The 23724-nt window shown below is 35.8% G+C and overlaps 1 protein-coding gene across 1 annotated transcript in view; it reads left to right on the top strand.

Moving 5' to 3' along the window:
• Positions 1 to 3715: 3715 nt before the first annotated feature.
• The window catches only part of Sulf1 (Extracellular sulfatase Sulf1), a 76617-nt gene continuing 56608 nt past the window's right edge, over positions 3716 to 23724 (top strand). The window contains exons 1-2 of the mRNA XM_085951612.1: positions 3716 to 4612; positions 5452 to 5591. Of these exons, the coding sequence (XP_085807738.1) occupies positions 3882 to 4612; positions 5452 to 5591 (871 nt within the window). The 5' untranslated portion in view covers positions 3716 to 3881. The remainder of the gene's footprint in view (positions 4613 to 5451; positions 5592 to 23724) is intronic.

Raw genomic sequence — 23724 nt, 5'->3', positions numbered from 1 at the left:
TAGAAAAATCATCATCTTCTTCTTCTTCTTCATTCTATCTTCTTTTATTCGTATGGTCCCTATACCATTCATCCGATTGCGATGAAACCTTCATCAGTTGTTGTGGTAACACCCGCAATGGTTTTTGAATTAGTACAACCATCTTCTTCTTCTTCTTCTTCTTCTATTCTATATTCTTCTATTCGTATGCGTTCCTATTCCATTCATCCGATTGCAATAAAATTTTCGTCAGTAATTGTGCCAACACCCGCAAAGGTTTCTGAATTAGTACAACTATCTTCTTCTTCTTCTTCTTCTTCATTCTATCTTCTTTTATTCGTATGGTCCCTATACCATTCATCCGATTGCAATGAAACCTTCATCAGTTGTTGTGGTAACACCCGCAATGGTTTTTTAATTAGTACAACCATCTTCTTCTTCTTCTATTCTATCTTCTTCTATTTGTATGCGTTCTTATACCATTCATCCGATTGCGATGAAATTTTGACCAGTTGTTGTGAGCACGCCCGCAAAGAGTTCTGAATTAGTACAACCATCTTCTTCTTCTTCTATTCGTATGCGTTCCTATACCATTCATCCGATTGCAATGAAACTTTGGTGAGTTGTTGTGCCCTTGCCCGCAAAGGTTTCTGAATTACTACAATCATCTTTTTCTTCTTCTATTTGTATGCTTTCTTATGCCATTCATCCGATTGTGATGAAATTTTGACCAGTTGTTGTGCGCAAGCCCGCGAAGGTTTTTGAATTAGTACAACCATCTTCTTCTATTCGTATGCGTTCCTATACCATTAATCCGATTGCAATGAAACTTTGGTGAGTTGTCATGCGCATGCCCACGAAGGTTTCTGAATTAGAAAATCATCTTCTTCTACTATTCGTATGCGTTCCTATACCATTCATCCGATTGCGATGAAACTTTTGTCAGTTGTGTGCGGTTTCTAAATTATTATTATATAACATACAAAGTTTGTTGTTTGTTTGTTCCATCCAATTTTGATTTTTTTTTTACTACATATTTATAACATTAATAACGTTTTCATATTTTGGATTCGATTTTAATTTAGTGTTCTTATGTTTGACCTTTACTCCTATTATAATTATTTTCATATTGCCATATTGTATTACACAGATATTTTAATATTAAAGAAATAATTAACTCTTATTATTTTTCAAATATCTAAGATAAATATAACCACGAAGCGACCCCGTGCGAAGCCGGGTACTTCAGCTAGTCTAATATATAAAAATTAATATTTGTGTGTTTGTGTGTTTGTTTGTTCGTATTTAATGCGCAGCCATACCGTTCATCCGATTGCGATAAAACTTTGTAAACTTATTGTTTGCACTTGCGGGAAGAGTATAGGCTATACTAATATATAAAAATGAATGTCTGTCTGTCTGTATGTCTGTCTGTCTGTGTGTCTGTCCCGTATGCGTTCCTATACCATTCATCCGATTGCAATGAAATTTTGGTAAGTGGTTGTATGCACACCCATGAAGGTTTCTGAATTAGAAAAATCATCATCTTCTTCTTCTTCTTCATTCTATTTTCTTTTATTCGTATGGTTTCTATACCATTCATCCGATTGCAATGAAATTTTGGTAAGTGGTTGTATGCACATCCATAAAGGTTTTTGAATTAAAAAAATCATCATCATCTTCTTCTTCTTCATTATATCTTCTTTTATTCGTATGGTTCCTATACCGTTCATCCGATTGCAATAAAATTTTCGTTAATAATTGTGCCAACACCCGCGAAGGTTTCTGAATTAGTACAACCATCTTCTTATTCTTCTTCTTCTTCTTCATTCTATCTTCTTTTATTCGTATGGTCCCTATACCATTCATCCGATTGCGATGAAACCTTCGTCAGTTATTGTGGTAACACCCGCAATGGTTTTTGAATTAGTACAAGTATCTTCTTCTTCTTCCTTGGTTCCTATACCATTCATCCGATTGCAATGAAATTTTGGTAAGTGGTTGTATGCACATCCATGAAGGTTTCTGAATTAGAAAAATCATCATCTTCTTCTTCTTCTTCATTCTATCTTCTTCTATTCGTATGCGTTCTTATGCCATCCATCCAATTGCGATGAAAATTTGACCAGTTGTTGTGCGCAAGCCCGCGAAGGTTTCTAAATTAGTACAACCAGCTTCTTCTATTCGTATGCGTTCCTATACGATTCATCCGATTGCAATGAAACTTTGGTGAGTTGTCGTGCGCACGCCTGCAAAGGTTTCTGAATTAGTAAAACCATCATCTTCTTCTTCTATTCGAATGCGTACCTACACCATTCATCCAATTGCAATGAAACTTTGGTGAGTTGTCGTGCGCATGCCCACAAAGATTTCTGAATTAGAAAATCATCTTCTACTTCTATTCTTATGCGTTCCTATACCATTCATCCGATTGCAATGACATTTTGATCAAGTGTTGTGCCCTTGCCCGCAAAGGTTTCTGAATTAGTACAATCATCTTTTTCTTCTTCTATTTGTATGCGTTCTTATGCCATTCATCCGATTGTGATGAAATTTTGACCAGTTGTTGTGCGCACGCCCGCGAAGGTTTTTGAATTAGTACAACCATCTTCTTCTTCTTCTATTCGTATGCGTTCCTATACCATTAATCCGATTGCAATGAAACTTTGGTGAGTTGTCATGCGCATGCCCACGAAGATTTCTAATTTAGAAAATCATCTTCTTCTACTATTCGTATGCGTTCCTATACCATTCATCCGATTGCGATGAAACTTTTGTCAGTTGTTGTGCGCACACCTGCGAATGTTTCTAAATTATTATTATATAAAATACAAAGTTTGTTGTTTGTTTGTTACATCCAATTTTGATTTTTTTTTACTACATATTAATAACATTAATAACGTTTTCATATTTTGGATTCGATTTTAATTTAGTGTTCTTATGTTTGACCTTTACTCCTATTAGAATTATTTTCATATTGCCATATTGTATTACACAGATATTTTAATATTAAAAAAATAATTACCTCTTATTATTTTTCAAATATCTAAGATAAATATAACCACGAAGCGACCCTGTGCGAAGCCGGGTACTTCAGCTAGTATTATATAAAATACAACATTTGTTGTTTGTTTGTTCCATGCAATTTTGATTTTTTTTACTACATATTAATAACATTAATAACGTTTGCATATTTTGGATTCGATTTTAATTTAGTGGTCTTTTATTTGACCTTTACTCCTATTAGAATTATTTTCATATTGCCATATTGTATAACACAGATATTTTAATATTAAAAAAATAATTACCTCTTATTATTTTTTAAATATCTAAGATAAATATAACCTCGAAGCGACCCTGTGCGAAGCCGGGTACTTCAGCTAGTACTGAATAAAAAAATAATTAGTTATGAAAATTTATTATTGTTTAATCATTAATTTATATAATATTTTTTGTATAATATCACCTATTACGTGTAGCAGAGGTGAGTGGATTGTGCTCCTGATCAATGGGTCACGAGCTCAAATTTCGTTTTCTAGTCAGGTTTACATATTGATTTTTTTTCAAACGTAAATAATAATATATAACTCATCGAGATTATTGCGACAAAATGCGATCTTAGGATTTTTTATTTGTCATTGTAAATGTCAGATGTGTCAGGTCAGCTGGAATCAACTTCTACGAACATCTAATCTAATGCCAAACCGCTAAAAAATGTTTATTTTATTTGTTTCAGAAACTACAGAATTTGCAGTAGAAAAATGCCTTGAAATACTCTCACGAATTTCGTACGATAGCTTACAATAAGCAGATTGAAATAAAATCAACAAACAATGAAATAACATCGTAAAGCTAACAAAATTATAGTTTCAAATAGACTATAATACAACTACACATTCAAGATGAATTTACACACCGCCATTTTGATTTTAACGTCAAACTTCATAATTAGTGTTGCCAGTCGAAAAATAGCTGAAGAAAATAGCGACAGAATCTATACTAGTAATAATAATGACAGAAGGCAAGGTAACAGAAATGAAAGACGATTTTCAATAAACGAACAAGGTTCGGAAAGCGCTCACCAGAGTTCTGAAAGATTCCCGCCAGAATTTCAATTCGATAATGTCAGAGAGGGTTCAAAAAGCAAAAACAGAATTATTCGCAGAAAAGCGGGAGAAATAACAACGTCCAGAACGAATACAGACGACTTTACCAATTTACGCAGAAGTTCTGAAGAAATTTTAAGAGACTTTACGGATATAAGGAGTGACGTTGGTTATAATCCATACACTTCGAGGCACACGCAAGAAGAATACGCAAACGCAAGATCTGGGACTGTCGATTTGAATTCCAGAAGAGGCGGGAATTCCCAAAACGGCGCGAAAGTCAGTCAAAGTCAGAATGAAGACGGCGGACATTTCGCGAGGCATCGACAGAGTGGCGGACGCGGTAGTGCTCCAACGTTGCCACAGCCCAAAGAAAGGAAGCCGAACATCATTCTGATTCTCACAGATGATCAGGATGTTGAATTGGGAAGTCTAAACTTCATGCCGAGAACCATGAGGCTCATCAGAGATGCAGGAGCTGAGTTTAGGCATGCTTATACAACTACCCCAATGTGCTGCCCTTCCAGGTAAATATTGTACTAATTATTTATTACTGTTAAGAATATATTCCCAATATAATATTGCGGTGCGCCCATGATGGTGGATCCGCAACGCATTAGGTTATAATACCGTGGGTCTCGGGTCCGCCAAAATTACTTATTTTTTCAATGTGTGTTTAGACCCAGAAAATGGTCCTAATAAGATGAGCAAATGGCTAACCTCTTCGTACGGCGGTCAAGATCCACATCGGATTGTAGAGCCAATTACAAAATAATTAATATTGTAGTATATGTGCGCCGGCTAGACGGCAGCGACTTTTACAGCGCTCTTCGGTTTGCGCGAGCTTCCGCTTTCCCGTTGAAACACACGGGCTTCCCGATACTAACTGGTTTGCGCAGGTAAGCAGGATAAGCTTGTCGTAAAGCATGAGCGTCTAACCGGCGCTTAAATGTATAATAAGCCCAAACATAGAAAATGTTCAATGGAATTGGCAACATCATAAATATGGCAACTCATTAAATCTCGAAATAAAGCAACACACATTAAACTGTTCTCATGGCTACAACTAATTAAAATATAAAGTTAATATTAAATTATCATAAATCTTTTATGATGTTGTCAACTATTTATATTATGTATACACACGGCTCTACGTGTATTAACGTCAAAGATGGTCGGTCAGATCATCATCTAAAAAGATGAGTCTGTGATATGGGTGAAACTGATCGTATAATTTGGCCAATATATGTGGCAATAATTACTCTATTTTCATCTCAAATGAATTTTAAGATATCCCTGGTGGAAAGCGCCAGGGTTTGATCAGTTTTGTTTTTCATGACTTATTGTGGAATATTTTTTTCTTCAGGAGTTCTCTTCTGACCGGGATGTACGTCCACAACCACAATGTGTACACAAACAACGACAACTGCAGTGGACCAGCATGGCAAGCTGATCACGAGCCGAGGTCCTTCGCGGCTTATCTCTCCAATGCCGGTTATCGTACAGGTATTTATCATACACATACGTTTTCATTTTACTACAAATAATATGGTTATGTAGATATTATTAGGCCATCCATGGACTGAAACCGTATACGGTTTCGAACCGTGTGCCATACTAAGCTTATCTTTTCTGTTCATGGAAATATATTTTCACAAAGTATATTAAAGTATCTGATCGTATCCGTTTATACCATACACTTACACTTACAAATTTAGTGAAAATATATTTTCATGAACAAAAAATATTATAAGTTTAGTATGGCACACGGATCTAAACCGCATACAGTTTCAGTCCATGGATGGCCTCTATATTAGCTATATACAGGGGCGAAGGGTGCCTGTTGAAGGTAGGTAGGCTGTGGTAGATAACTGAAAAAAATCTAGGACAGTCATATTATTTACAGGACTTCAATTTGAATTTTGTTCATATTCAGTATTTTACTGTACAAAACATATTATATTTTACTTTTTAAAATAAATATTACACGAAAAAAAAGACAACAGGCATTAAGGGCCCACATGCCCAGCGTAGGTCAAAATGGAGCTTTTATGGTATTTTCAGAGCATAACCCTGGACATTCCTTAAACTTTGCCAGACAACATTGGTTGCCAGAGGGGTCTGGGGTCCTAGCAACTAAATTATTAATATATACGTGCGTTACTATGGAAATCAATATGACATGTCAAAATGACATTTCAGTATTATTTCTATCAAGTACAAATTTTTTTGATCGTTTAAGCTAGCCAAGTCAAGTTTATATGATTCAACAGAAAATTTAAAAACGTTGTATATAAAAAGTTCTTTTTATCTTGTAATTATTATGATGCTTTTTTAAAACTTTTTGTACCCAATTAATGTTTAAGCCTCATTTTTGTCAAATAGTCATTCCACGCATGGCTATATAAATCAGTGACGAAGGGTGGAGATAGGCTGGTAAGATCTGACATATATAGTGTACGCTTAACTTTGTCTGCCAAACGTATTTTTTCATTGAACTAGGACTACAGTATGTAGATAGTGTTTGTTAGTTTTTATAATTCATTTAAACCCTGCTAAACCAAATAGTAGGTAATAGTAAAAAAACATTCGTTTATATATAAAATAATATTTAAAATTATGCCATTGAAACATCTATAATAATTTTAGATATTTTATAGATAGAAGAATATTTTTTTTCGATTATAGTTTGGTTTAGGCAGGACTTAAAGAATTTAAAAAAAAACTAACCTACACCATCTGTAATATATACCTATTATCAATTCAACGAAAACAAATAAGTATGACCGAGTTATATCATTATTGTTTTAAAAAAAAGTCTAGATATTTTGGTATCCTGTGACAACCCTGTGCATATCGCAATCATCATACATGTGCAATATTCCCAAGTCATTATAACATTGTGTGACGCAAAAAATCATCATAAAACGTACAACCGCGAGATTGTTGCAAGGGTCATCACATCACCATATAGGTAGGTAATAATGGAGATAACAGTTGCTTTCTCTCAGAGTTGTTTATGGTGAACCCGGTCACCGTTGTCTCTGATTGCCTACTTCCTGTAGTGACTGCTCCAAGAGGCTGGGTCGAATGACTGCAACATCTTATGTGAATATTATCGCGCGATGTTGCGACCTCTTGCACGATATTATATTATTGATTTTTTTTAATTAACTTAAATCTTATTTACTACTTAGGGCCAAGCATTGGGTTACCATATAGTATTGACCTTTAGCTATTAGGCCTATTCACATAGATTTGATGCGTACCCAATTGCTATCAAGTTAAAACGAATTCGTAGTCATTCATTGGTCCGCGTAGTGGTGTTAAAGTTAAACGATTTGCAGCCAATTGTGGTAACGACTAATTAGTATGGAGTGATGGATCCTTTTAATAATTCACCTGTTTCATTTAAACGAGCTATCTCCAAAATTTTGTATAAATACTTATATATATTGTGTATATAAAATGTTTTTTTTTGTGTATAATTTAATTATTCTTCCTCATTTTTCTCATGTAATTTTCTGATATAATTTCTTTATGTTTATGTTATTCTTACTCTCTATCTTGTTAGGCTTAACTATATTACAATTTATACATGGAAACTTTGCTGGTTGCAATAACTTTTCATTATATTTTAAAAAAATTGTAATCAATATGTAACTGTTTGTTTCCTTAAATAAAATAAACCGCTTGTGGTTTTCTATTGTCATTTTCGTGCTGCGACAAATTTTCATTAGAATGTGTTTTTTTTAGTGCAAGCATAGAGTTTTTAAGCCATATTTTAATAATGTTGCTATTATAACTACAATCAGATACGTAAATGGCTACATTTAAACTGTTCGTGTTTCATTTACCGTGAGATGTCGTCCTGGAAAGAGATGGCTGTATAGCATTAAGATAATAAAAAAATCGCGTTGTTCGTAGAGTATTGCAGAAAGTAATGTTCCATTTTTTAGATTAATATCTGATAATAACGCTGACATTTTTATTGTATATTTGACAGATATGGCTTGACACTTACGGATACGTACTTGTTAATTTACTTTTGATTCATTCGAAATTTTATATAAATATGTCTATGCTTACGATATTATTGTATTTCTAACTTACTTACGTACCTATCTATTTTCTTTAGTCTTTTCCTTGGATTCCGGTGTTTTTTTATAATTTTATCTCTTCTCTACGGCCGGCCAGTGGCGAAGGGTGACTTTTAGAAAGAGGTAGGCCGTGGAGTAACCACGCTTGTCAGATATATTTACGGGAAATAAGAAGATAACCCAATATTACTACTGATGAATAGGTACACTAACTCGATGAAATTTCAAAAGCTCAATTAGTTTGAATTATGTATTTTCCTAAACATTTAAACGTAACACACCTACGCTTAAAATATTATTACCTATCATCTTTGAAAATATCCGTTGCTGTGTATAATATGTTCCATAACAATTTATAATTTAACCCGTAAAACTAGACATTTTAAAATACTTCTATGTTTAAAACACAGACTTTGGTATAAATAACTGATAAATAAAAATCACGAGATAAATTATTTTATATTTTATATATCACATATATCAATATTTATATGTGATTGAATCCCATAGAAATTATTTTTTAAACTATCTTATTAATAATTATTTTGAATAAATGTGCCCTAGCGATCTAAGCGCAAACTAAACAACTTATGATTTCGGAATAAAAAGCCAGTCAATGGCTGGCGCCATGAGACTGAAGTCACACAAAACAGATCTGGAAAAGGGGTCAAATTAATTCATAATATAGTTGAATCCAGGCGGCGCTAGTATGGGTATATGGTTATAAACCTTATTAAATAAAATAAAACTTCTGAATCCTGACGATAGATGACTCTGAATTGGATGGATTTTTCTGTGTATTTATTTATTTTTTAAATTAAATTAGTTACTTGAAAATCTATTTTCCTTAGAAGGTAGGCTTTAAATAATCGCCAACTATGGAGCCTTCGCCACTGCGGCCGGCTATTTCTGAAACAACATCCCACGGTGAACTGTGATATGGTCAAACGCATCTTTCGTTATTTGAACCCACCTTAAAAATGTGCCGCCCTAGACAGTTCATGAAAATCCCCCACAGAATGTTACTTCGTATGGCTATCCCAGGGTGCAGACAAGTATCATGAAAACGTCAATGTTTAGTTAGAATATAAAGCATATTGCAGTCAGATTGTTCAAGATATTGCACCAATGTACTCCAGCCTTTATGATCTGGTCTTTAGAGTTTGTACTACTTGTAGTGAGTTAAATGCATGCGTACATAGTCATCCCGAGACACTGTGACGTCAGAGTGGAATGTTGCCAATTATTATAATCGGCATGTTGACGGTGGAATATTCAGCTGATGTTGGTCTGTCAACAATATGTCACGCTACTCTGGACAACTGCACAGGCTGGCCATTCTAGTTTGGCCCATGGACACTGCGTTGTATGTAGCAGAGGTTTTCAAAGCGTGCACCTCGTGCAATTAAATCTGTCCAAATGTCCTTGTAATGACTGCGACTTGTCGCAACGTCTAATGGTTGTGGCGTACACGTAGCATTGATATATTATACATTAACAAAGCACAATAGTAGTAACACAAAATCACAATGTCGGTACTTACTACATATAATATAGGAACTAGAAAAGTCTCAATCCATGACAGGCCATTTTTATCACCTTGGTGGATAGCAGAGAGCAGGTGCGCACACATTCATATGGTTTGAAGGGGTATATTTTGAAAACTATTCATAATTTATTTTTGATATTTTAAGGTAGCGAGAGGGGGTAGGGTTAACACTTCCCCACTCTCCATTTCCTTCATATAGCTTCTCATCGCTTCAACTGCGAACTTTTGAATTTTCCACATACAAACCTCATATCCATCTCACATCTATAACTAGAGTTGGGTTTCGGGAATTTCCCGACGGGAATTCTCGAGAAATTTTCGAGATTTTCCATCCCGAATCTCGAGATTTGAAATTTTTAACATTTCGGGAAATCCCGGATCTCGAGAATCTTTTCTCGGGGTTCGGGATTTCTTTAATATCAAATATTAATTGAAAAAACGATTTTCTATGTAAAATAAGTGGACAGAAAACACAAAACCTTCAAAGACTGATCGGGGCATTTAACACAATTATGCCAACGTCGACTCAAAATGAGCGCAATTTTTGCAACATATAGGAATTTTGTGTCTCAAAAGCGTACGCGATTGTCAGACGCAGCGATTGACAGTCTTGTGTTTTTTGATATTCCATTTTAATAACTAATGTTTTAAATTATTTTTGTTTTCTTACTTCTATTTTGTTTGTCATCTTACATAAATAAAAAAAAATCATATTATTTTGGAATTTGTCTGTTTTTACACTTATTTTAGGATTTTTACAGGTTTTTTTTAAATTTTCCGATATTTCGAGAATTCTCGAGAATTCTTTTCTGGAAATCCCGAATCTCGAGATTGAGATTTTCTCGGGAAATACCCAACTCTAGCCTATAACTAGGGGCTATATCTGTCGCATTCACAAATGGTTATCGAATGCGTATGGACTAGCGGTAGGATATTTGGTGTCCCTTGTTATAACCCCGCAATCTGAGCTTATCTTTATATATTCTTATCAAGTGTTAGTAAGCAGTACAATGAATGTCTGGAAATTAGTTTGATAAAGATTTGATTTATCGCTCACTATTCCAGACTTCTTTCTAACGGATATTGTCGTCTGAGAATGCCATACGTAATATCAATGTTTGTTTTATAATATACTTCATCAAGATAGCTCAGTTTAAATTCAACTTTAGAGAAACACGCAATCAACTGCATTCACTGTATCAAACCATACTGTAACAAGTTACTGTCTAAAATATAATCTGCTATATATCTTATATTAATTAGCTTTTAATAAAATCAGTTTAAATATAAAAGGTGTTAGATAACGATCCCGCCGTTCCATAGTACCATTTGTATCGTCCGCACTTTCTTGTCTTTTAGCAATCATTGAGTGCCTGAGCTATACTCGAACAACATCTTCTTGGCTACGTGTTTAAAGTGTGAAGTAACAAGCTCCTCCCATTTAGTCGACAATAGCGCCTTCCGGCTTTTCCCTAAATCTTCTTGTTGGAGAGTAGTTGCATCAATTATTAATGAGTGTTACGGGTATTTCATTGACACAAGCCTTCCGTGTCAGCAATGGGTTACACTTGCTAAGAAGGCTATTCGATAGCCAAATCATCCGGGTTACGGCCCTCAGTCATGAGGTCCAGACGAATAAGTATTTATATTTCATTCAACTAAATAATTTGTATTTTTTTCGTTCCTGGGTGAGAGGTTCGGACTCGAAACCCCTCTTCTGTGCGCACCTGACTTACCCCAATTTCCCGAATATTCCTTTGTGAAGTTGATGTTAATCTCTGCACCTACATCCAGCTCAATATTGATGGCATATAATCAATGACATTATTAATGGACAACTCACTCAGTACAGTAGCTAGCAAGTAAATTCGCTCATAGCGACATTCGCACATGTATAGGTAAACGTCATGCAATTTCCATTATGCGATATCACGCATCGGGAATTTATAGCAATATCACCTTTATTGTAATGGCGTTAGAACAGTGTTTCTAATGTCAATGTTCATTTGAGCGAACCCGTTCGAACCGAACCATTCGGCAGACCCGACAAAGAGCATCGGGAATTTATAGCAATATCACCTTTATTGTAATGGCGTTAGAACAGATTATGCCATCCGGCAGACCCGACAAAAAAGTGATTGTCATTTTTTTGTCTAGATGCTTCGTCCATATTAATGTCATTGCATATAATATTATGATTTTCTCGAAGCTCTTTACGGTAATTTTACTCTATGTATAAAACATAAACTTCTGTTTATTATACAAGAATGCTGTTCTATCGGTTTATAAGTTGTTAGAGGCATTCATCAATAATACTTAGTTCTAACAACATAAGCAATCTGTCATCGGACGTGGCTGTGTGAAGCGTCTAATCGTTCAAACGTTGTCAACCTACGTGGTATAACCTTGTCAGACATTGTCAATGCTTCAATCGGGGTCTATCACAGAACAGATTAATAATGCAGAAATGCGAAAGCCAGTCGCCATAGAGTGTATATACCATGACTTTGATAGCAGTTTTGGTTAATGATTTAATGAGGGGTAAGCCATTAAACGCAAGAAATAGAAAGTCCGGTCGTCAAAAATTACCAATATTGAACGCGCGGAACACAAAATTAATGAGAACTGGCTTACCCTACTGGGTGTGGTATAATAAGCAATGGATCTCAAGTGTGGACAATATGAGATAAACTTAACCACGTGTTTGAATATGTTATTTTCAATAGTATCTAGTTACTTACGCCTGTATGATAATACTGTGTTAGTTACGTAAATGTAACGTGTAAAAGGAGAGCCGTTACAAAATTTAAACACGTCTCTAGCACGCGTTGCCGCCATGACAGGTACCTACGTCACTGAGAAGTTTTCTTCATGCAACTACAGCGACTTCTTGTTATCGCCGATTTCTTGTTCTTAGACAATATACATTCATAGAATAGTGCGATGTGCCCCTCTAATGGTTTTGATTTACTAGCAACATAATTTTGTAAGTGTGTAGGGGTCTAATAATTTGAAAAATGTCGTTTATGTTATTTTAAGAATTAGTTCGTTTTTTGGCATCCGCTTACGCGTTTACGGCAAATGAGATAATATCTAATATCAATTATTACGCGGAATTGATTTAAATATTACGTAATTTGATAGTAATATCATTCATTATAGTAGAATATTGTCCAAAATACAATATCACCTAACAATCCCGCGTAGTTATTACAAGCTATAACGCGAGTGCAATAAATCGTCTGCCGATCATCGCTTACGGTTTTTTCTCCAAAAGCACCCACGTCCGAATGTTAATTTTCAAAACGTTTTCATGCTATCTTTTAATAATCACGTAGGACGACTCGACTCCCACCGTTTGGGAACACCTGGCGTCCGGCGCCCACCTCCGCTGTTTGATTGGTCGACACCTCCCGTCAGAGGCTCTAAACCTATTTAATTTTTGTTCGTCTTGTTGCACCGATGAACAGATTTACGTAAATAGATAATAAATAGATATAAACGATAGTTAGTTGTAATGAAACCATTTAACCATGAATAGCGATGCGATTTATTTTCATGCACAGGAATTACTTAATCACAGGAATTACTTAATATATTATAACCTTAGATATGCGCACATGCCACGTATTCTATTGCGCATAAATTAGACAGAGCCAATATAATGACCGAGTGGTTAAGCGTCAGGTTTATAATATCGTGGGTCCCAGGTTCGAATCCCGGGTCTGGAAAAAATCACATGTGTTTTTGAACCCATAGTATGAACCTAATGGGTTGAGTAAGTGGCTAACACACATTTCTCATCCATCTGTAAATGAGTTAGAACAACCCTCACTTTGTGGAGGTCCATATGACTGTTTCACAAGCATAGTGAACCAAGTCCATTCTGGTTATTTTTGGGTAAGCTAGATTCAAACATAATATTTGAGTATTTCTAATTCTGTAAGGGTATGACTGCAATTCTGAAGTGTTGTTTTGAGTACCTACATTTAAGTTATTATGTAAGCGAAATCATACCCTTGCGGAATAAGAAATACTGAAATATTATGTTTGAACCTAGCTTACTCAAAAATAACCACTTGGTTCACTATGCTTGTGAAACACTCATTAATCTCATTAAGGCGATGTCTTACCTACCAGACGCACCTAGCGGAAAAATACGTAGCTTGCAATTTGAGACATTTTTTTTGATTATTTACAATTTCAACTGTTTTAATTAATAAATATGTATCTGAAAACATTGAAATGAAAATTATTTTAAGTCAAAGATAAACTTACATAGGTAGGTATTTGTTATAAAATGTGAATTTGTCAGAGGACCCTATCTTATTGTTAGATATATTTTATGGTCGTATTTATCATTAAAATTTAGTTTATTAAGTTATCTATGCTGCCCCTTAGAGATTTTTGACTAATTCATAGTTTTAATATTTTTTTATATTTATTTTAAAAAACATCGATTTTTATAAAAATATAAATGTCTATAACTTGAGATCTTTTTTTATTTATATGACCAATATTTTCAGAAGGTCACGCGACACCCCAGTTAACGACGGCTACAGATAAACCTTATTTGAGAGTCGGGAACGATTCACTCGGCTCCTGTCATTTTAGCAACTAGTGCCTGCTGCCATGGCCTCTACAAAGGGGGGGGGGGGGGCTGACAGAGCTCTAGTCTAGGGGCCCGTGCTCAGGTGGGGCCCGGTGTGGTAGGTCAATCAGATATTTAAGATAAACACACATCAGAAATTTGCTCTAATCGTCGCATGCGGGGCTATTTCACGAGAGAAAATTTTACATTTAAAAAATGAGGTCGTTACATGCATTTTGATTGTTTTGTGTTGATATTTGACAACTACATAATTCAAGTACCCAGGTGTATTAAAACTACAAAAATCCCTAAAAATAAACCGAAGGCCCTTGCTTTTACCTCTAACACAATTTTGAAAACGATTCTGTTGTGCGTCAGACATGCCATCAAATTTTAAAAGCGATAGGTAGGTGGGGCCGCCAAAGATCCTGGTCGGGGGGGCCGTTTTAGTATGTGGGGGCCATGCCTGCTGCATATCAAAAATATTGTATTACGCCGTAATTGTCTATTTTAAATAAATACCTATCCGCCATGATATTTGAATTCGCCCCCCTAGCCTAAACAGTACCTAGATACTTCTGAAATTAGTTTGCATAAGTTGAAAATCCCCTTATAGACAAGTATAGTGTGGTACCGGCTAAATACCATAGACTCATTGCAGATGAATTGACACGACCATAAATAATATCTGATAATTTCACAGGCGGGGCAGCACTTGTCAGATTTGTCTATACCACAAACATTGACTAATAGTACAGAGCGCAAGAGATTATGTTATGATTGTTTATGGATTTGAGAACCATTATTTTACGAGATGAATTATAAGTGACGTGTTTTGATAGCTCCTTTTAAGCGACCCACGTGCGATTTTTTTGAAATGTATTCATAAATCATACATTTCAATACTATTTATCAGTGAGAAAAGTTTAAATTTTTTTTTGGTGGTTCCTTTTGATGTTTTGACCGAAACGCGAATTACTGTGCTATTGAAATTAGCAGGGGCGGATTGGTGACGTGAGACCTGCCCTGAAACAACACTGAACTTCTTTCAAGCCGTACCTGTTCATTCTCACTAGAGGGAATGACAATTCCAGTGCATTACAACTTGCTAAGTGACAACTCGCCTCTTTACTTCCGATCTAAAGTGATTCTTTTATTTAAGAAAGCAAAACATTGTGGACATAAAAAATCTAAATTCAAGACGTACACAACATGAGATTTACATTATAACAAATATTACCCTCACAAGAGAGAAGAAGAGAATATAGAAAATATTATTAATAATAACAAAACAAAAAAATCAAATAGGTATCTACTTACAGAAAAATAAAATTTTGAAAACAAAAAACATACAATTGTATACAGAAAGATAAAGTTTCAAAAACAAAATGCAAAGTACATCATTAAAAATGTCTATGTCCTTATGGAAGGCATATACTAATCTTGCACCCCTCACTAATGGTGCCTGATAGGCTTGACACGAGGAAACGGTTCCGATCCAGAATATATCATGGCTGCGACCACGTAGGTAATTAATTGACAGGCGCAAAAAACAACCGTGAAAGCCTCAAACATTATATAACAGATTATTGTTTATACGAGAAATGGATGTTTGCCACTAATTGGTCAACCTATTACCTATTCTATGCACACATTAAAAAACGATATGTGAATATTATTTACTAGACTCGGGACCGGTTCCAGCCTAATCACCCAAGGAGAATCAATATATTTGTTCCATAAATACTTACCTTGATTAATAATAGTAAAAGTTAAACAATGAAGGCTAATCAGTTTTTAAATCTACAGCTCTTCTCCCCAGTTTTAACTTGTAAGTTCGGTTTTTATTTTTTTATTTTTGTGTTTAAAGAATGAATCATCATCATCAGCCAAGGTCAATCCACTGCTGGATGAAAGCCTCCCCAAGCTTTCTCCAACTCTCTCGGTCCTGTGTCGTTCGCTGCCACGTATTTCCGCCGAACCTTACCAGTTCGTAAATCCAGCGGCTTTTAGGGCGACCCTGTGGCCGTTTCGTACCCCTTGGGTACCATTGGATGACGGCATTTGTCCAGCGGCCGTCCTTTCGGCGAGCAATGTGCCCCGCCCATCTCCATTTCAGCTGTTTGGCAACGTCTATTACATCGCGTACTCTTGTCTGCTTCCTAACCCATTCGTTTCTCTTACGGTCCTTTCGCGTGATGCCCAACATGCACCTCTCCATGCCTCGCTGAAAGATTGAATAAATACAGATATATAATTATGATTACATAATTTGAATTTTTTTTTGCAAAAAAATACGATTCCCAGCAGAATTTAGGTGGGCCAAAGTCATGTTTTATCTAGAACATGCATGTTCAACGCGTCGATCGTGGGATGGATTTTAATCAATCGCACCATTGGCCCATCAGAATTGAGTCGTGAAAATATAAAGCTTGTAGGTATTTAATCAGTTTACTTGAAAGTCGTTTTCAAAATAACCAGGAGGAACCCCACGTGACCTCATCGTATCAATTGATTCGTATTGCACCACTTACGGCTTGCCGCAGAAGTGAAAGAGAATATGTGAATCCTCGTGCTTTAAACTGAGCCGTAAGTTACACTTCCGTCTCGCACTAGGCTCTTTGCACAGTAGGAAAATAGTGTGACGATGGTTACCTACAATGAGTATCGATAAGAAGAGCAAAATTTATTATTTCTATGACAAATGGGACATGAATGGGATGTTGAAAGACATGACTCGTGTTGTTGTTTAATTTGTAACTGACTGCATGTGTCGCCATACAATTCTTCATATAAAGTGGTAGCCATATGTTCCACTCGTCCTTAGGCAGTGGATGAAACTGTCCACGAGAGACTGAATCTTTCTTTAAAATACAGCAAAACAAAACATTAATATTTAGATATTACGATATTAGACAAAAGTCGTCAATTGTAATATTGGAAAACCACAGAGAAAATCAATTTAGTCTGCTACAAAAGGTCAAGGTCGTTTGAAAGGTTCATTTGAATAAAAAATAAAATAAAAAAGTATTTGAATGACACATCTTTTGGCGTATTTCTATGGACATGAGATTCTGTTCGATTTTAGAAAAAAAAAACGCGCGCCAGCTGTCATTCCTCTCGGCAATTTCCCGCGCTGTCAGTGTCAATCCAGTGTTGCCACACGTAGCACACTTTCTACATGCCAAGACTGAAAATATTGTAGATGCCCACGCTTTTCTATTAATAATTCTGGGGTGATTCAATTCATACTAAATAGTTTGTGATAAAGACAGTAATAGTTAATCAATAATGTGATTAGTAGCATTCGGCTCACTATCGGATGATGGTTTCTCTAGACTCTAGAGTCTAGATAAATTCATTCTACCTCTGTTGGCAGGTAACAGAACAATTAATGGGTTAACTTCTGGGTGTCGCTGTAAGAACGTACACGTCTCGAGTGTGGAGAAATATGTGGTAAACTTAAACGAGTGTCAAAGATCAACGTGTTATTTTTAACAGTTACGTCCGTATCATAATAGTATGCATTGTTTGTCACGTAAAGTTTGTTTAATGTTTTCCAATAAATATCATAATCATTTATGGCACTACAACCCTTGGCGCATCTTGGCCTCCTTCAAACACTCCTCCAACCTGGGCGATTCAGCGCCGACACTCTCTAGTCGCTTTGACCGAGCATTCTTACATTTCCTGTGGCGCAGTCCTGTCAATTTCTAGAATCCAGGTCTTTTCTTGCCCTCGGGGGTTGTGTACATAGCCCGCCTTGCTGGTATATCCTCAGGCATTTTATGCACGTGGTCGATCTAGCACAGTCTCTGCATTTTCATGTGCGTCGTGATATTTTCACTCCCATTAATATAGAGATCGTAAATAACCAGAAGACATAAGGAATGAGGACCAGTTGTGAACTTAATAAGTTAATTAAAATACCACTGCTTGTAAAAGCTTTATTTAAACATGAATTTGATCTCAATGCTATACGGTCATCTGTTTCCGATATAACAGCTCATGTGAACTGTAATACGGCTACCTGCATACGTGCAATGTTTTTTTGTATTATGTTGAATTCGTTTGGCGGAGAGAGCGGGGGGTAAGCCGGCTCTCACATCTAAACGCACAGCCATAAATCAAACCTACCAAGAACGTCGATCCGGTGTTCCATATGAAGACCGCGCACATCTACCTAGCGACAGTCGCACATAACCTTCGAAACGTATAGATATTTGGATGCTGCGATCGGCGAGCCGGTATTGAAATGGCCAATTCGTAGGTGTTCGTATGCGACCAAGCGTCTTCGACTCGCAGCCCGAGAAGCATGCAACTTGTCGATTGCAACAGTAGATGTTTTTTTCAAAGTAAAAAGTCTCATTCGACCAATCTGCGGACTTCCATTTGGCAACGTGTGTTGTGTGAATAACGATGGCGTCACATCGACGTATTCGGCACGTTGCAAGCGAGAAGAGTTTTGGTGTGAGACCCGGCTAACATAACATAACATGACATGACATAAGATAACATAATATGATATGATGTTGTATGACATGTATTTAAAATAAATTTTCAACATGAGGCCATTGTAATTAGTTTCACCATGAATCTATTCTATTATAACATAACACTCGATTGTGTGTCTATACCATGTTTGAATTGCTAGCCATAATCTTGTAGAGGCCTTCATTCAGGAGTAGATCGATTCAGTCTGATGTTGACGAAACCTACAGCTAAATAAATTAATATATTTTTCGACTATGCCCGATCCTAATAGGATCATATGGCTTCCACAAAGTAGAGGTTTGGCACAGATTTTGTTTTTTACGAGAAATGGATGTCAGCCACTTGCTCAACCTATTAGGTCCATACTCTGACAGACACAAATTGAAAAACAATATGTGTACAAATTATATGTGTACTTGCCAGACCCAGGATTCGAACCTGGGACCCACGGCGTTATAGTCCAACGCTTAAGGGCGGACGTGCTCAGCGTGGGTCAAAATTGAGCTTTTTTTCTATTTTCAAAGCATGATCCTGGACATACCTTAAACGTTGTAGATAATCTATTTATACAATTTTGAAGCCTTATTATCGTTTATATTTATTTTTAACATTTTGAATAAGAATACTATTTTACATAAAATAGTATTCTTTTAAACCTCTCGCTCTAATGTTTTAGAATATAGTCATATTTCAGTACATAAATGTGCAGTGGTGTTAAGATTTTTTACATTTATTAATTTTTAAACGCATTTATAAAACCATCAGTATAATTTATATCGACATTATATTAGTGAAATATTTACGATAAAAAATTATATTGATAATTTCTGTGATCCCAAATTTGACAAGAATTAGGCATTTTATTATTCAAAAAATGCGCAAGATTAACACATTTGAAGATAATTCTAAAGATACTAATTATAAGCTATGTCTTTGACCATTCAAGTGTGATAAACATCCTACGAATAATGATTGCTTTATAATAATTATTGACCTAAGAATAAGGTAGTGTTTTTTTGAAATACGCCATTTCTTTTGGCATTTCCCAGTGGTTAAGCTACAACATACGGCCGTAGCCATAAATTGACAAATTATAATTGAAGTAGGTAGTAAAATGATGTTAACGCGCGTGTTTGAACATGTATGTACCTAACCGATTTTTTTTAAAACGGTACGGTTAAAACAAATATAACGGATAATAAGGCTTCAAAATTATATAAATAGATTATCCAGAACGTTTAAGGTATGTCCAGGATCATGCTTTGAAAATAGAACAAAAGCTCCATTTTGACCTACGCTGAGCATGTCCCCCTTAAGCTGCGCGGCCACCGTGGAATTGTGGTAAATTAATACACTGATGAATTTAAACTAGTTAACTTAATGATTGTATCAAATTGATCTTCCCTCTCTCTGCACATTCCATCAAAATATTAACCGGGCGTTATTAGGGATACGTGTTCCTAAGCGAGACAGGATGGCTGCCCACGTTCATTTCATTCAGAAACTCACATAAAAGAAAATATCCCGTGTAATGATGAGCGACTCCTCAGCGGATCTTTCTAATTAATTTCTTGAATTCTTCCTTTGTTTACAGAATGAATGAATGAATTCTTGACTCTTTTATAGTGGTCGGCTAATTAGAGCAGTGGTTGTAAACATACGGCACCGGATCCACGTGCAGTTCATTGCATTTTATTACAACGTTTTTATTAGGTCGTATTCTGTTGTCCGGTGGTTGTTTATCCAGTACAAATCTTGCAATCAATTTTTAACTAACTTCCCGACTAGCTAGACATTTGAAACTTTTAGAATATCGAGGGTATACTGACAGAAAGCATCAAGTCATTAAAATAAGAGATAATCGCAAAAAAGACTTAAATTATTTTTTCAAAGCGTTCTCCCACGTAGATTTTTTTATGATTTAAAAACATTTTTTCTACATTATAAAGACTAACCTTTATGGCAAACACATTATACGACATGTTACAAGTCCTGGGCCCTGCACCGCGATTTCCTAACTCTCGTCTCGTGTGGCACCAGACGAGATGACGTAATTGTGTCGTCACGCTCGAGGCATGCCGACCGCGCACAGAATAACCATAGAAAATAATATTATGATACACCTATATGTGTATGGTGACAATGAATAGCGCCGCTGTCGGAGTAGCGTAATATTCTCGAGTGCTATTATCACTCCGGTAGCACGTCATAATGATGTCATATGACGTCATCTCGACCGGGAAGCTTGCACTCGCAAGTTCTAACATAGAGCCCCTGCAGCCCGATTTCCTAACTATCGTCTCGTGTGGCACCAGACGACATGACGTAATTGTGACGTCAGCCAATACACGCTCGAGCGGGCGGCATGCATTGGCTGACGTCACAATTACGTCATGTCGTCTGGTGCCACACGAGACGATAGTTAGGAAATCGGGCCCCTGATGTTAGAACTTGCGAGTGCCAGCTGCCCGGTCGACATGACGTCATATGACATCATTGTGACGTACTACCGGAGTGATAATAGCGCTCGAGAATATAACGCTACTCCGACAGCGGCGCTATTCATTGTCACCATACACATATAGGTGTTTCATCGTAATAATATCTACGGTGGGCACTGCGCGCAGGCGGCATGCTTCGAGCGTGTATTGGCTGACGTCACAATTACGTCATGTCGTCTGGTGCCACACGAGTCGATAGTTAGGAAGTCGCGGTGCTGTATTTTGTATACGCAAAATACGTCATTATCATGCTTTCTATCAGAATAAAAAAATAACAATATGATTTATTGGGCATCCATGGACTGAAACCGTATGCGGTATATACCGAATAAATATAGAATACTGAAATTTCATTTTGACATTTCATATTGATTTCCATAGTAACGCACGTATATATTAATAATTAAGTTGCTAGGACCCCAGACCCCTAGCAACCAATAATAGTGTTTTACTTTTAACGGATTTCTTCCGAAATAACTTTTCATACAAAGCAGATTTAACTGAAAATTAATTCAATTCTACTTAAAGATGGCTAAAAGTATAAAAAAAAATGCATTGACATCGTGCTCTGGTATATTCTAAAAGTTTCAAATGTCTAGTTAGTCGGGAAGTTAGTTAAAAATCGATTGCAAGATTTGTACCGGATAAACAACCACCGGACAAATAAGAATACGACCTAATAAAAACGTTGTAAAATACCCCGCTAAGAAAACCTTTTATAAGTATAGACTTAAGCTAAATATACTAAAGTGAACATGCCACAAAGATTAATGTGGAATATGAAAAAATCATTATTATTTAGATGAACATTCACAAACATCGCATCAAACAGTGGACGACACACATACGGTTTTTTGTGATCCTTTGTCTAAATATTGTAAATAATGATTGTTTGGTGTATTTGAGCTCATATTTATATTTGCCACAGTCTATCTAGATACTGTGTTCTTTAATAAACCATTTCTTTTATAAAATGAGTTCACAAGATTTGAGAACATACATAATTCATTCCTATAAGCTTATTTTAGAACGCGTCCAGAAGAAATTTCTTAGATGTCTTTATTTTAAGACATGTAACTATTTTCCTTTCGATAATTTGTCAAATGATTATTTTCCGACTGCCTTTCTACAAGGCATGCTTACTTTTCACTCTCTTGAATCTCGTTGGTCTCTTCTGCTCTTGAAACACTTTTGCTTGTTAGCGCGAGGGATGGTTTCCAATCGTGGTGTCCTAATGAATTTGAATTTACATGCGCCTGTCAACGTACGTGGTCGCAGCCATGATTTATTCTGGATCGGAACCGTTTCCTCGTGTCAAGCCTATCAGGCACCATTAGCTAGGAGTACTAGATTAGTAAATGCGCTCCCTAAAGACGTAGACATTATCAATGATGTACTTTGCATTTTGTTTTTGAAACTTTATTTAACTGTATAAAATTGTATGTTTTTTGTTTTCAAATTTTTTCAAGTATGTTTTGATTTCATTTTTTTCTGTTATTATTATTATAATATTCTATATTCTCTTCTTCTCTCTTGTGAGGGTAATATTTGTTATAATGTAAATCTCATGATGTGTACGTCTTGAATTTAGATTAGTTATGTACACAATGTTTTGTATTCTTAAATAAATAAATAAATACCTACAGATAGTCAATAATAACGGAATTTGATAAGTATTATTTTCATGTAGGTTAAACTAGTTTAAATTATCGTAATTAAGTAGGAGGCCTGTAGTTTAATTTGTTAAGCATATTGGCGCCATACCAGTGGATATAAGGGGTTCAAATCCCGTCAGCTATCGTATTATTTTCTTTGTTAGAATATTCAAAATTGATGCCGAACGTCATCGACAGATTCTATTGAGCGATTTGATGAATTGGTTCAATCGAACGACTATTTGAATACGATTTTAGACAATAATAATTATTATTGTATGCAATACAAATTAACATCTGTTTCTTGACAAACTCTGACCAAATGTTCCAGCTTCCCACACTCTAATTGCGATGAATTTTATTTATGTTACCTACTAACAAAATTATGTATGCAACATGTCAAGACGGCAAGATGTTAAGATAAAATAATTATTCATTTGATGCGTTTTGTATGGGACTCTTTGGCGAGAACGCTGAAGCGAAGGTGAGAGGGCAGAAACTGTTTTGGTGGACATCATTATGAAGACATAACGTTTGATAGCATTATTGAAATCATAGGGTATCGAAAAGTGGAGGTAGGCTGTTAATATCCGACATAAATACTGCACGCTAAACTTTGTCAGTCATACGTACGTTTTCGTTTTTATTGAACTAAGGCCATCCGCTCACGCAGAAACTAAAATCCGACAAACTGGTTGCTGATGGAACTCATAAACTGGCCAGTAACAGATGCCTCGAACACGGTGCTA

This window comes from Rhyacophila brunnea, unplaced genomic scaffold (genome assembly GCF_057557595.1).
Source record: "Rhyacophila brunnea isolate RB1 unplaced genomic scaffold, BYU_Rbru_1.0 scaffold_24, whole genome shotgun sequence".
Taxonomy (NCBI): domain Eukaryota; kingdom Metazoa; phylum Arthropoda; class Insecta; order Trichoptera; family Rhyacophilidae; genus Rhyacophila; species Rhyacophila brunnea.
Note: the sequence above shows the minus strand (reverse complement) of the source record. Positions and strands in the feature narration are given on the sequence as shown.